Source organism: Hippichthys cyanospilos, chromosome 15 (assembly GCF_059441005.1).
Source record: "Hippichthys cyanospilos isolate Australia breed blue-spotted pipefish chromosome 15, RoL_Hcya_1.0, whole genome shotgun sequence".
In the NCBI taxonomy this organism is placed as follows: domain Eukaryota; kingdom Metazoa; phylum Chordata; class Actinopteri; order Syngnathiformes; family Syngnathidae; genus Hippichthys; species Hippichthys cyanospilos.
Genome location: NC_142383.1, coordinates 17095968 through 17109522, shown reverse-complemented (window position 1 = coordinate 17109522; position 13555 = coordinate 17095968). Strand labels below are relative to the sequence as shown.

General features: G+C 40.5%; 1 protein-coding gene across 2 annotated transcripts in view; it reads right to left on the bottom strand.

Annotated features, from left to right (window-relative positions):
• fibcd1b (fibrinogen C domain containing 1b) overlaps nucleotides 1-13555 on the bottom strand; it is a 95111-nt gene that overhangs the window by 23411 nt on the left and 58145 nt on the right. For both annotated transcript variants that reach the window (XM_088435562.1, XM_088435563.1), the window contains one exon: nucleotides 8678-8774. In XM_088435562.1, the coding sequence (XP_088291688.1) occupies nucleotides 8678-8774 (97 nt within the window). The remainder of the gene's footprint in view (nucleotides 1-8677; nucleotides 8775-13555) is intronic.

Here is a 13555-nt window from a genome sequence, read left to right as displayed (position 1 = left end):
CGAACATATTTTTCATCGTAGTGCTAGCGCCGCCTAGTGGCAGCAAAAAATTGTTATTTTTACGTTTTTGACTCCTGTGTTAAATGAATATACCTGAAAATGATTCAGAAATGCTTGAAAGACACTTTCATGCCCAACATTTTTTATTTTTGTATAATGGGCGTGGCTTATACAGCATGGCAAAATCCGGTAATTCACCGTACAAGTAAAAGCTGCTGTAACTCGACCCAGATAATCCGATCTGATAAAAGTTTTATGTATTTGATGAGTCCAGTTCTTAAGACGTCTATAAACTTATTTTTTATCGTCATGCTAGCACCATCTAGTGAAAGAAAAAAATAGCAATTTCTTAAAAGTTTTTATGTTCTTTGTTTCGCCAATAGCGCGGATATACCTGAAATCTTGTCCGAAAAGCCTAAAATAATGAATAGCGACTTAAAAGTAAAGTTTTCACGATGTTTCGTTAATGGGCGTGGCCAATACGCCAGCGCAAATTCCGATGATTCACCGTAACGGTAAAAGCTTAGCTGATCCCATCGTCTCAAAATTTCACACATTTAACATGACTTGTTCTGAAGACATCTACTAACTTTACCCTATCACAAAGAGAGCGCCGCCTAGTGGCAACAAAGAATACAAAGTGATGTCAATGTTTCACCTTTCAAGAACCCGTTTTTTTCGTGTTTCCTGTTTCTTTAAAAGTAGCTTCCCATGAAGAAATGGGATTTCTTTGGGTTATTTCTTTCTTGGGATTTCTTGGGATTTCTTTGGGAAAATTTTGGGTTATTAACACAAACTAATAGCAGTGACTTTAACACAAGTATCCTTTTATTCGAACAAAATCCTCCGATTAAGAACGCGCATTATTCAAGCGCGTCGGTTTATTAAAACAAAGTAACTGCGACTTTGTAATTCCGATGATGAACGATGCTTTGCAGCGACGGAAAAAAAAAAAACCCTGCGAAAAGTCATTACCTCAGGACATGAGCGGTAGCAACCAATGGAAATGAATACACGCGACCCGGGGACCCGAACGAGACTCGTCTCAATTGGGCGGCGGACATAAAGCCGTCAGGAGAGTCGGCGGGGTCGCGGGCGCCGCGGGAAAGTGTTCCATTAAAAAGGAAGCCGCCACGCACGGCCACCGCGGCTTTTACGGCCGCTGTGAAGGACTCGCTCCCATTGGCCGCGCCGGGCGGAAGGTCGGCCGTATAATATACGAGAGTGGTTGACGCCGGAACGGGACGGGCCGCCGGTTGAGAGCCCGCTTTACTGCGAGGATCCCGTACCGGGGCGAGGACTTGAAATCCGTTGGTCTTGAGGGAAAAAGAAAAAAGCGAAATACGTCTTGCGAGGGTCTAATTCAAACAGTCGGCGTTTGGTGTGTTTTATGATTCTACTCTCGATAAATAAATTGGGGGTATTGCGAGAGACTCGCTACATGTTAAACAATACAGCGTTTGTTTTTAGTCAATCGTAGTAACATAACGTAGCGTAATGTAACGTAAAATAATAACATAACAGAATGGAACTGAATGTAATGTAGCGTATTGTAATATAATACCAGGCCTCAATTTGATTTGTCCGCACAATTGTTTCAATTTGCATGTTGGGTCTGCTATGTCAAACAAAAAAAAAACGTAATTTGATTTATTTATTTATTTTTTAAGTCCAGGTATATATATATATATATATATATATATATATATATATATATATATATATATATATATATATATATATACACACACACACATACAAAAATTTCTCTCTCTCTCTCTCTCTCTCTCTCTCTCTCTCTCTCTCTCTCTCTCTCTCTCTCTCTCTCTCTATATATATATATATATATATATATATATATATATATATATATATACACACACACACATACAAAAACATCTCTCTCTCTCTCTCTATATATATATATATATATATATATATATATATATATATATATATATATATATATATATATACACACACACATACAAAAACCTCTCTCTCTCTCTCTCTCTCTATATATATATATATATATATATATATATATATAATAATATATACAGTATATACACACACACATACAAAAATTTCTCTCTCTCTCTCTCTCTATATATATATATATATATATATATATATATATATATATATATATATATATATATACACACATACAAAAATTTCTCTCTCTCTCTCTCTCTCTCTCTCTCTCTCTCTCTCTCTCTCTCTATATATATATATATATATATATATATATATATATATATATATATATATATATATATATATATATATATATATATATACACACACACACACGTTTAGCAACTTTTCAACCCGGAGTCGTCAACTTCGGCAATCGTTTGAGTCAGAAGCGCTAAAGGAGACGTCAGCGAGCGTCGAGGGCGTTTTCCCGCACGCCGGCAGCCCGTCCGTAGCATCCGCCCGCACGTCTGACGTCCCCGGGCCAAAGCTGTTGTGCATCAAATGAATTTGATGAGGTCTGGCTTCACGCTCGGTACAGCTGGCTCATTAAACACTCCAGTAGGCGCATTAGCATTTTTTGCTTTTTGGGATAATGACAATCCATAAGGGCTTACATGTGTTTTGTTTGCCCGCCGCCAATCAAGGACATTTGTCTGCATTACGACTCTTAATACAACTTATTAGGCTTTCACGGTCGCCGCGCCGCCGCAAAACCCGAGCGCGCTCCACGTAATGACGCCAATATTCGCTTTGATTCCGTCCCCCGTGCGCACGTGTCAAGCGACTAAATGCCTGCCATATTTCCAAATATCACCCTTCGGAGTGGCCGCTTGGTTTTAATAACACAAAGTCGTCGTCTGCGTGTAGCCGGATTTTTGCGAACGGGCGGGAAATGTCTCTGATTCGCCCTATCTGCTTCAGTGTACATGCCTGCGCTTTTTGCTTTGTTTTTTTCACTTAAAGCAAAGTGGAGATTCGCTAAATTCTCCAGATCCGCTTTTATTATTATTATTTAATCATAAACCATAGTTATATTTATAAATCATTCTATTTTCCGACAAATGCGCCGGTGACGTCAAGGACATTTTTTTTGATTGGACGGGATTTGGGGAAGCTAATCCCACCTAGCAACTTGGCCTGGATGGATTTTTTTTACGCACGAATAAAAGGTAGGTTCTATACATAATCTACCCGCTTATTCATTATTTAGATATTTTTGTATGATGCTGTATGAATAAATTGAATGCTTTAAATGTTTTATAACTTTTTGTTGCGTATAACGTCATCTACACTACATCAGAATAAATCCAATTGTAGTTACATAGAAATATTTGGGCACCCCTGATCGCAACGGTACTGTGATTATATGTTTTTTTAGGGTTATCGTTATTCATTATTTAGATATTTTTGTATGACGTTGTATGAATATATATAATGCTTTAAATGTTTTTTAAGTTTTTGTTGCATAAAACGTCGTCCAGAATAACTCTAATCGTAGTTACGTAGCCGTATTTGGGCACCCCTGATCGCAACGGTACTGTGATCATATGTTTTTTTTAAGGGTTTATCATTATTCATTATTTAGATATTTTGTATGATGTTGTATGAATAAATATAATGCTTTAAATGTTTTATAAGTTTTCGTTGCCTATAACGTCGTCCAGAATAACTCTAATCGTAGTTACATAGACACACTGCACTTCATTTCCCATTTTCACCAAATGTTTCACGTTGGACTGATTTAATTTTTCATTTCAACTGGCTGACAATCGATAAAAGGAAGCATTGACGAAAGGGTCTTTGAAATAACGACGAAGCGACGAATACGGTTTAGTCCGATTCGGAAAAACGGCGGACTGACGATGTAGCACGAGCGCCGAAGGCGATAACGAACGGCATATCGGCAAAATGATCAGTAGCGCTCTTGATTTTTAGTTTTTTGTATTTGTCTCAGGTTCCAACATAGGTGTCAAATTTTTTTGCGTTTTACTGTACCTCACACTCGGCGTCGGCCCCAAAAATCACCGTCTTTATAGATTCCGACGTTAAATGTGAGCAGGCTCGCAAGGTGAGTTTATCTATCAATTTGAGGACCCCGGAGGGAAGCGTCCAACTATCGGGGGAATCGGCGGCGACAGAAAGCGCTTGAAGGTTGCCGCATTGATGTGGACGTTTTCAAGAAAATCTGTTTCCCTCGCACCCTCCGAGCTCTTTCCATTAACGCGTCAGCTACTTTCGCTCACCGCAGGCATTTGTCCTCATTTATTCTCGTCGAGTGTTTACGTCCGCCGTCGGGCTTGACTGGCCGGATAAGACGCAGAGCGGGAAGAAGATGAAGGGGAATAGGCAACACTGCGAGGAAACGTCCAAAGACGACCGACGTGTCGTACCACGGCCTTGTGGAGTCAAAAGTCCGAGAAATTTGCCGAAAGACTTTACTTTTCATTTTCTAACACCAAAATACTTTGAATATCATTGTAATAAAGACTGAGAACTTCCTTTAGGATATTTTTTTTTTTTTATTTACGAGGGGGAGGTGTTTTTGGTCTCGACCTAAACCCTAACCCAAACCCTAACCCTAACCGTCAATTCTTGGATCCCACTTCTTACGCCAATAGTTGTGGTAATACTTTGTATATCATTGTAATAAAGGCAGAGTTTGTTTGAGGATTTTTTTTTTTTTTTTGGGGGGGGGGGGGTGATTTGGGCCCTGTCAATTTTTGGATCCGACTTCTTACACCAATAATTGTGGTAATACTTTGTATATCATTGTATTAAAGACTAAAAGATTCCTTTAGGATTTTTTATTTTTTGGAGGGGGAGGTGATTTTGGTCTTACTTGTTGATTCTTGGATCCCACTTCTTACACCAATATTTGGGGCAATATTTTGTATAGTATTGTAATACAGACAGAGTTTCTTTTAGGATTTTTTTGGGGGGGGGGTGATTTTGGGCTTACTTGCCAATTCTTGGATCCCATTTCTAGCAAATTTTTAACAGTTTTAACGCTGCAAAAAGCATATTACTTTGTTTTATTTCAGTCTAGTTGTAGTTGCCAGTAATAAATAAAAATTTTGACAATTTTTTGTGAAAAAAATGAACAAACTACTGGACAGCAAGATAAATATCACATAATATCAACGAGGCTCTGATCAATTAGAGCCAAGAATTCAAACCAAAAATGATGAAGCAGCATTTAGTTGTCGAGCTACACGCAAAGGAAATAAGCTGCCCGAAGGGGAAAAAAAAAAAAAGCGAAGGCGACATATGTGTTATAACCCGTCTACGGTTGCGAAACGGCGACATCTTTCATCTTAGCGCCGTCATTTTGGAGCTATTACATCTGGATTGGTCCCACGGCTAAAAAAAGAAAAAAGGCAATTTGTAGAGCAGTGCAATATGTAGAGCAAAACAGAAGGCCGTGTCTTCAGACGTGGCGGGCTAACAACGCAGGCGAGCATTATTCGTCTGGAGGCGGCAAGCCCGCAATGACGTTCTCTCTCCGCAGACTGAATCCATTTTTCATTTTTGCCCCGAGGGCAATCGATGACGGGGGTGACGAGACAATGGCGCACCCTGGGCGAGCCACAAAAGGCTCCGAGTGGAACTAGCCTGCTGGCTCCTCGCTCGAGTGTGTACACGTAGCGGGAAAGCTGTACATCCTGCCGTGCTTTTGCCGGGATCCGCTCGGCTTCCCGTCGTTTGTGTTGTTTTTAAAAATCGCAAGCTGCGCCGTTTAGCGGCCTCGCATCCACAGAAATAACAACCGCCTGGCTAGAAAAAAACAACAACAAAAAAAAACCCACAGAAAAACCCCCAAGAGAACCGAGAAAACCAACCTTTTCAATGGTGGATAATATACAGGAAAGGACATTTACCTAATTCCACTTGGAGATTGAGGGCAATAGGTAAAACGGTAAAAATAGGTAAACGGTAAAATGGAGAGTCTGGGATGTAAATCTGATAAACAGAGGAAAATGAAGGATCTTAACCTCCAGTTCTCTATATGCCCAATTTTATCCAAAAGGAGAATAAGGGCAGGAAGAGCACTGACGGCAGCAACCAGTTGGAGACTGTGGAGTATCATACAGATATACAAGGGAGGACTTCAAAGTTTGGAGTCAAATCGAATATTGCAGAAAGTGTCTACATTATTTTTATATGCACAAGACACATTTTGACTGAAGGGAGACTAAGGGCAGCAAGTGACGATTACAACAGTGGAGACTGAGGATTATTAAACGTGACAAACAATGGGAGTGATTTGTATTCCTACAAATCTGAAATCTTTAATTCAATGGGCAACAAGAGACAAACGCAACAAAGTGGAGAATGAGGACTATCAAACTGGTGAGTAACTGAGAAGAAAAATGATCTGCTAGCATCATATATATGCAAGAGAACTGTGTTATTTAATGTGAGACTAAGGGCAACAAGAGATCATTTCAACAAAGGGGAGATAGTGAGCTATCGCACAAGTCACAAACAATAGAGTACTAGGAACATTGTCAATTCTTACTCAGCATGAGAGATTTTATCCAAAAGGAGAATAAGGGCAGCAAGACAACGGACCATTGCGAAAAAATGACTGTGGCGCACCATATGGTTCACCAACAGAAAGACAAGCGACTCCCTCAATCATTTCCAAGCAAGGAAACAATTATCCAAGTGGAGATTAAGGGCTTACTCGGTATTAAATTCGAGTGATGCGTGATGTTCTCGTCCCATTTTGAATAGTCTTAATGGAGCGTTATTCTAATTTCCAACGCAAGCATCCGGCAATCAAAACGAGTCGTTTTCTTGCCTCGCTCGCTTGTTGTTTTACTTTGCGGCTATTTGCCCGAAATCTCCCCGGGGCTGGCGCACTCCATTCCAAACATTATGTCCGCTTCGCCTTGCGAGGGAGGGGCCGGCTCCCCGGGGGCGCATCGCGCACCCAAAGTGTTGGAGAGAGTGCTTTTTATCTGGAGCGCGGATGAGAGAGGACGTCTTTTGCGTCCGGGAACCTTGACCGCGCCGGTGCGCGGCAGCGAGACAAACGTGCGCTTTTTCTTCTTCAGGCTCCATTTGCTCTTCCAAAGTGATGCGCGGCTGAGATGAGAGGATTGAAAGAAGCGCACGCACACACAAACAACACGGTTACAACTGTGAAAGCTCATTAAAATGCCGAGGCCGGAGCCAGAATTCCTCAGGAAACAACATCTCAGCAAAAGATTAGCTTTTTTGGGAAGGGGGGGGATTTCTTTTGTGTGTGTGTGTGTAGGTTGGCATCGAAGTATTTCTACTGTGAAGTTTAGAAGTTGTTGTTTTGTTTTTTTTTCTCTCGGCAGCGACCTTGTCTGAAAGGCATGTGGCCAAGTTGGAGGAAAGTCACAGCTTGATGTAGACTGACTGCATCCAGGGATGGCGGCGGCAGAGGTGGGGGGGTCGAGGTTACTCAATTTGGCCGCGCCTCCCGCGACCGATCTGACAGGTTGCGGCTGGAGGGCTTTTGCGAGAGGAGACTAAATTCAGGTAAGAAAAGAGACCTACTAGCAAACATTGGAGAAAAACTAAGGCAGCAAATGAGTTTTCCAGCAAAAGACACATTTTATCCAATAGGAGATTATGGACGACAACAAAACTGAGTGTGTAGACTGTGGAATATCATACTGCCAGCAAAGATTTGAAAAGCCGAGGGACTTTGGCCAGTATTTTGAGGGTATTTTGCGACAAAGGCAACTTGTTATGCAAGAGGAGAATATGGGCAGCACAAAAGCCAACAGTTCTGGCCAAGGGTGGACTGTGGAGTATCATTCTGCAACAAAAATTGGAGGAGAGGAGGGTTGCTTGTAGGAATTTTGCAGTATGAGTTCATTTTTATCTTATAGGAGACGAAGGGCAGCAAGAACACCAACCCTTTGATCCGACGGTAGACTGTGAAGTCTCATAATGCATGCAAAAAATAGAAGAAATGAATATCTCCTATAAGCGTTTCATTTTATCTAATACGAGACTAAGGGCAGAAGGAGCTTCCTATGTTCTAACTATGAGTAGACTATGGAGTGGCATACTGCTAACAAAATATGGAGGAGATGAGGATATCTGGGTATTTTTCCAGCAAAATTTTATCCAATAGGAGACTGAGGGTGGCAAGACAATCCTCCAGTATCAACATTGTCAAATTCTACAGTTCAAATGGAACACATTAAGATGAGAACTAGTAACTCATTATTTCTCTGCATGAGCCACATTTTATCCAATAAGAGACTACGGACAGCAAGACAAAAAAATGAGTGCAGTAAAATATAGACAGCGGATCATCAAATTGCTGGCAAATAACAGAGAACAAAAACTTTATTTAGTGCTCAGCCTGAAACCCATTTTATCTCTGAGGAGACTAAGGGCTGAGGAATGTTATCAGTAAACTGCAGCAGTACGCATTCTTTTGTGCCATGCTTTTCTTGTGTGAGTGCCTTCATGTTGCACTTGAGGATCTACTCCCATCTCAGCAAGAGCCATTTTATCCAAAGGGAGACTAAGGGCCTTTATATTTACATTGTTATCCATAAACTGCAACACAGTGTAAACTTCAGGACATAACCGCGAAACGCCACCAAAACAAGATGAGACACATTTTATCCAACGGGAGACTAAGGGCCCGGAGGAGTTATTGCTACTATTGATGTAGAAAAATGTGTATTTTTCCACTTACCCAGCCAGTGTTCCCCGGTGATTTTTCCGAATCCCTCGCGGTAGGACTCCCAGGCCCTGAAGAAGCTTACTGAGCCGTCCTCCCGCCGTTGGATCACCTACACAGGACGAGACAAAGCGGGACAAGGCGGGACGGGGGGTTAGCAAACCAGACGGGAGATTCGTCCAGCGTTTCATCCCGCCTCTGTGATGACTCCTTCAAAGTGTTCCAGTTTTGGACCGAGCTCAGTGAGCTCAAACTCACGCCGGACAGAAAATGAAGCCAGCGAATGAACACAAATGAAGGAAGCGCTACGTGTGGCCAAAAGGCAATTTGTCAAAAAAAAAAGAAAAAAGATGTAATTAAACATGGATTGAATTGGAGTGAAGTTCACTGCGGAACCTGAGAAAATTGCTCTCCTCGCACGGAGGAGCCCAAGCGGCGCTTCATCATCCAGCACCTTGAGTTCTAGCTACATCTTGAAGGCAACTTAAGGGGGAGGGCAACACATTAAGTATTGATATACGGTGAGTTGATTACAAATCACGTAGTTTTCGATAAATATATACGCTCCTGGGTCATATTGACCCAGAGATATTATTGCTGTTACTGAGGAGGAATAAAAGGAAGATCTCTTAGTAGAAGGATTCCACACTAAGAACATGTTTCTGAAACTTTTGGATACTTACACATGGATGTCACTACTATTCCAAAATAATAAACAAAACACACAGATATAATTGAAGTGTTACCTTTGATTTTTTGTTAGTTGATTTCTACAATCATCTAGATAGTTTTTGATATATACATAAGCTTCCGGGTGACATTGACCCTGATATGTTATTGCTGTTTCTGAAGTACGAAAAAAAAGAATCAGAAGATCTGTTTCTTAGCAGGATTACACACACACACACAAACACACAAAATGTCTCTGAAACATTTGGATTCTTACACATGACACCGGGTCAAATTGACCCAGGATGTCAAATAGACCCAGGATGTCACTACTATTCCAAAATAATAAACAAAACACACAGGTATAAATTTTGTATTGCCTTCGATATTTTCTTACTTGATTTCTACAATCATCTATATAGTTATTGATATATACATAAGCTTCCGGGTCATATTGACCCACATATGTTGTTAGTGTTTCTGAAGGACGAAAAAAAAAAAAGAATCAGAGGATCTGTTTCCTAGCAGGATTACACACACACAAACACAAACATACAAAATGTCTCTGAAACATTTGGATACTTACACATGACACCGGGTCAAATTGACCCAGGATGTCTTCACTATTCCAAAAAACTCAATATAAGTATTGCCTTTTTTTTACTTTTTACTCCACATAAAAACTAGAGTTTTTGAAATTTTTGAATAAACACACCTCTGGGTCAAACTGACCCGGGGCTATTATTTGCCGTTCCTTGCTAACAAACTTAACACGAGGGTTGATCAAGGCTAACAGATTGAAACTTTGGGGAAAAAAAAAATCCAGTTATATAGCTGTGTTCAGTGGATTTATTTTTCCTTTATAATTATTGTCCGCGCGAAAACCTTGGACTACAGCTCGATACTTTTGCGAGGTCAACCCGAGCGGTTCCTCTGCGGTCCGAGTCAAGCGGCGAGCCGTGGGGTACGGCCTCGGGTTAAAATGTCTCGGACCGGCTCCATTCAATATCCGCCGTCCTTACGCGACCGGCCAGCTCCTTCAGCGGCTTTAATTACAAGCCGACCTTGGGGCCCGCAATCTCGCCGTCTTGACGACAGGACAATTATTACTCTCCCTTCCGGGTAACTAGCTGAATTGAAACGTTTTGGTCTTGGTTTTGCGCCGATGTCGATTGGATTTCGTGTTAGGATAGTTCAACGTTTTGTTTACTTTCAGGTGATTATTATGTTGGAGGAGCCAATATTTTGACGCCAACATAAAGGGCACAAAAGAAAGTCGTTTATTTTTACTCTCTGACATGATTTTTGGCCTGTTTTACTGCCACTTCCCCTCTAGGATTTTTCGTTCTGCCAAAACTTTATATGAAATTGAAATGAGCCACAGAAAATGATAAGAATTTCCCTTTCACGAGGAGAGGTGTTCTATGGATCCCACTTCTGACACTAAGAGTGGTGCTAATACTTTGTTTACTATCTTAATAAAGATTACAACTCTATTTTAAAAAATGGCTAATTAAGGGAGTTTGTTTGTAATTGGACCCCTTTTCTGACTACATTCAAAACTTTCTACATAACTGTAAATTTTTCTGCTTAGTGGATGGGTCAAGCCTTACATCCCATTTCTGATAAATAAAACTAGGAACAATGATTTTCTGTTTGTTGTTTTTTTTTTGGGGGGGGGGTTGATTTTTGGCGTACGTGACAATTCTTGGATCCCACTTCTGACATCAGGAGTTGTGGTAATACTTTGTATAGCACTGCAAAGACTAGGACACAAAGAGGTTTTTTTTTTATTTTTTTGGGGGGGGTGATTTGGGGCTTACTTGTCAATTCTTGGATCCCACTTCTTACACCAATAGTTGTGGTAATACTTTGTATATCAATCTAATAAAGACTAAGAGTTTGTTTAAAGGTTTTTTTTTGAAGGGGGGTGATTTGGGGCTTACTTGTCAATTTTTGGATCCCACTTCTGACACACAGAGTTGTGTTTTTATTCGTCAGGTTAAGGAAAATTCCCACTTCTGACACCAAGCAAAGCTTTTGTATGTAACTGTAATTCATAAACTTCAAGGGTTGTTCATTTGTGGGATGGGTGAATCCTTGCGTCCCACTTCTGACCCCAATTGTCAAAAAATAATAAATCACTGTCAAACAAAGACACCAAGAGATCCCACTTCCAACATCAAAACTTTGGCCAACACTTTGTTATTCTAATCAACGCACAGAAACTTTTGCGGAGTGAGTCAATCCTTGGATCCCACTTCTGACATCACAAATTGCGGTAATACTTTGAACGCCATTGTAAAACAGACACGGACACAAAGCGTTTCTTTTTGTTGTTTCGGGATAATTTGGGGCTTACTCGGATCCCGCTTCAGACATCAAGAGGAGGCAATTTCCGTTTTTGACCTCCGCCGCGACTTTCACATATTTGTTTGAATGTAGCCCGGAGATAAACAGTAATCTTCTATTATCCTACACAGGCGCACAGACAAGTCCCGCATGTGTATCATTTCCCCTCGATGGAATTTGACGCCGTATCTCGAACGGCGCAGCTGAGAAGGTCTGGCGTTGACACCTTTTGAAAGAACAGACGACCACGGGGATTGTCAGCGCGCCGCCATGTTTGCGCTCCGCATCAAAACATCCGCGCCGCCTTCCAAATCCTCGCCGTTTAGCCCGAGGGCAACGGGTGATCAAAGCGCCGTCAAAGCCGAGGTGAAAAACGTCTTATTAGGTCGCCGGCTACTGTAAATATGCTTCATTCATTTCCAAAAAAAAAAAAAAGAAAAAAGGCCATCGACTTGCATAACCAGGCTTTTAACGCAACGCTTCAAGACGGAAAATTGTATTTTCCACGGCAACGGACTAGTTTAAATGAAAAAGATCGATTGTCTTCACCTCCTGCGGAGTTGAGAATCAAAAAAAAAAAATCGAGGCTGAAACTGGGACAGTCAGAACGTCTCCGTTTTGCAGTTCAATCTTTTTCTCTCGGCGCCGGCTCTTAGGTATTAAATTCTTTATATGTGCTGTTCTACATGCTCCGGCAAGTCTAAACAAGTCATTTTGGCCCCGGAATTACCTCCCGTCTTGTCTGCTTTGCGACCTATTCAGACATGACTGAAAGAAAACTGTCAATATGGACGCTTTGAGGTCGCCCGTAATCTGCCAGCAAAGTCGGGAAATTGCTGGCAGGGAAACAAAAACACAAAGGCGGCTCCAGCTAAAGTCACACACGTTTCAAGAAGCGCTAAAAAAAATAGTGGTTGACCTGCTCAAGTCTTTGCTAGCCAATAAGATTCATCGATGTTTTGGATTATTTTGGACCGGTAATCTTGTTTGAACGTACTAGCGAATACATTCGAAATATACTTGCAAATACATGTACAGTACATGAATGTACTCGTGGGCTAAAAACAAAAAAACAAACAAATAAAAACAAAGTAGTTGTTCCCATATTGCCACAGGTGATTTGAACAATGTTGCTTGATTTTTTTAACATGTTAGCATAATATAGGCCAAAGGCAAAAAAAAGAAAATAGCCCTTTTTTCTCTTCTTTTTATATATATACTGTGTATATATATATATATATATATATATATATATATATACATACATATATATATATATATACATATATATATATATACATATACATATACATATATATACATATATATATACATATATATATATATATATATATACATATATATATATATATATATATATATATATATACATATACATACATATACATATACATATACATATATATACATATACATATACATATATATACATATACATATACATATATATACATATATACATATATATACATATTTATTTATTTATTTGTTTGTTTTTTTTTGTACATAGTATGGTGTTTTTGAGAAGCATATAGCAAGGCCGGAGGGACTGACAAGAAAAATCGGCCTGACATATAGACTCAGCCATTAAGAGCCCGGGCCAATTCGGCGTCAGCCAATTAACAGTCAGTACCTCTCGTGCGGAGATAAAAGCCATTCTTTCAAGTGAAACTTCCCGGCGGGCATCCCTCGCGTTGTCAATTCCGTCTTAACCGAGGATCCGCGCCGCTTTTCCCGTCGGATAAACCTTCCCGATTCCTCGGGATTAGCTCGCGCCCAAACCCGGCTCCCCGTCTACCTTTTTGAGATTCGCGACCGGAGATGGTTCTCCTCGGCGGATCCAAAAAATAG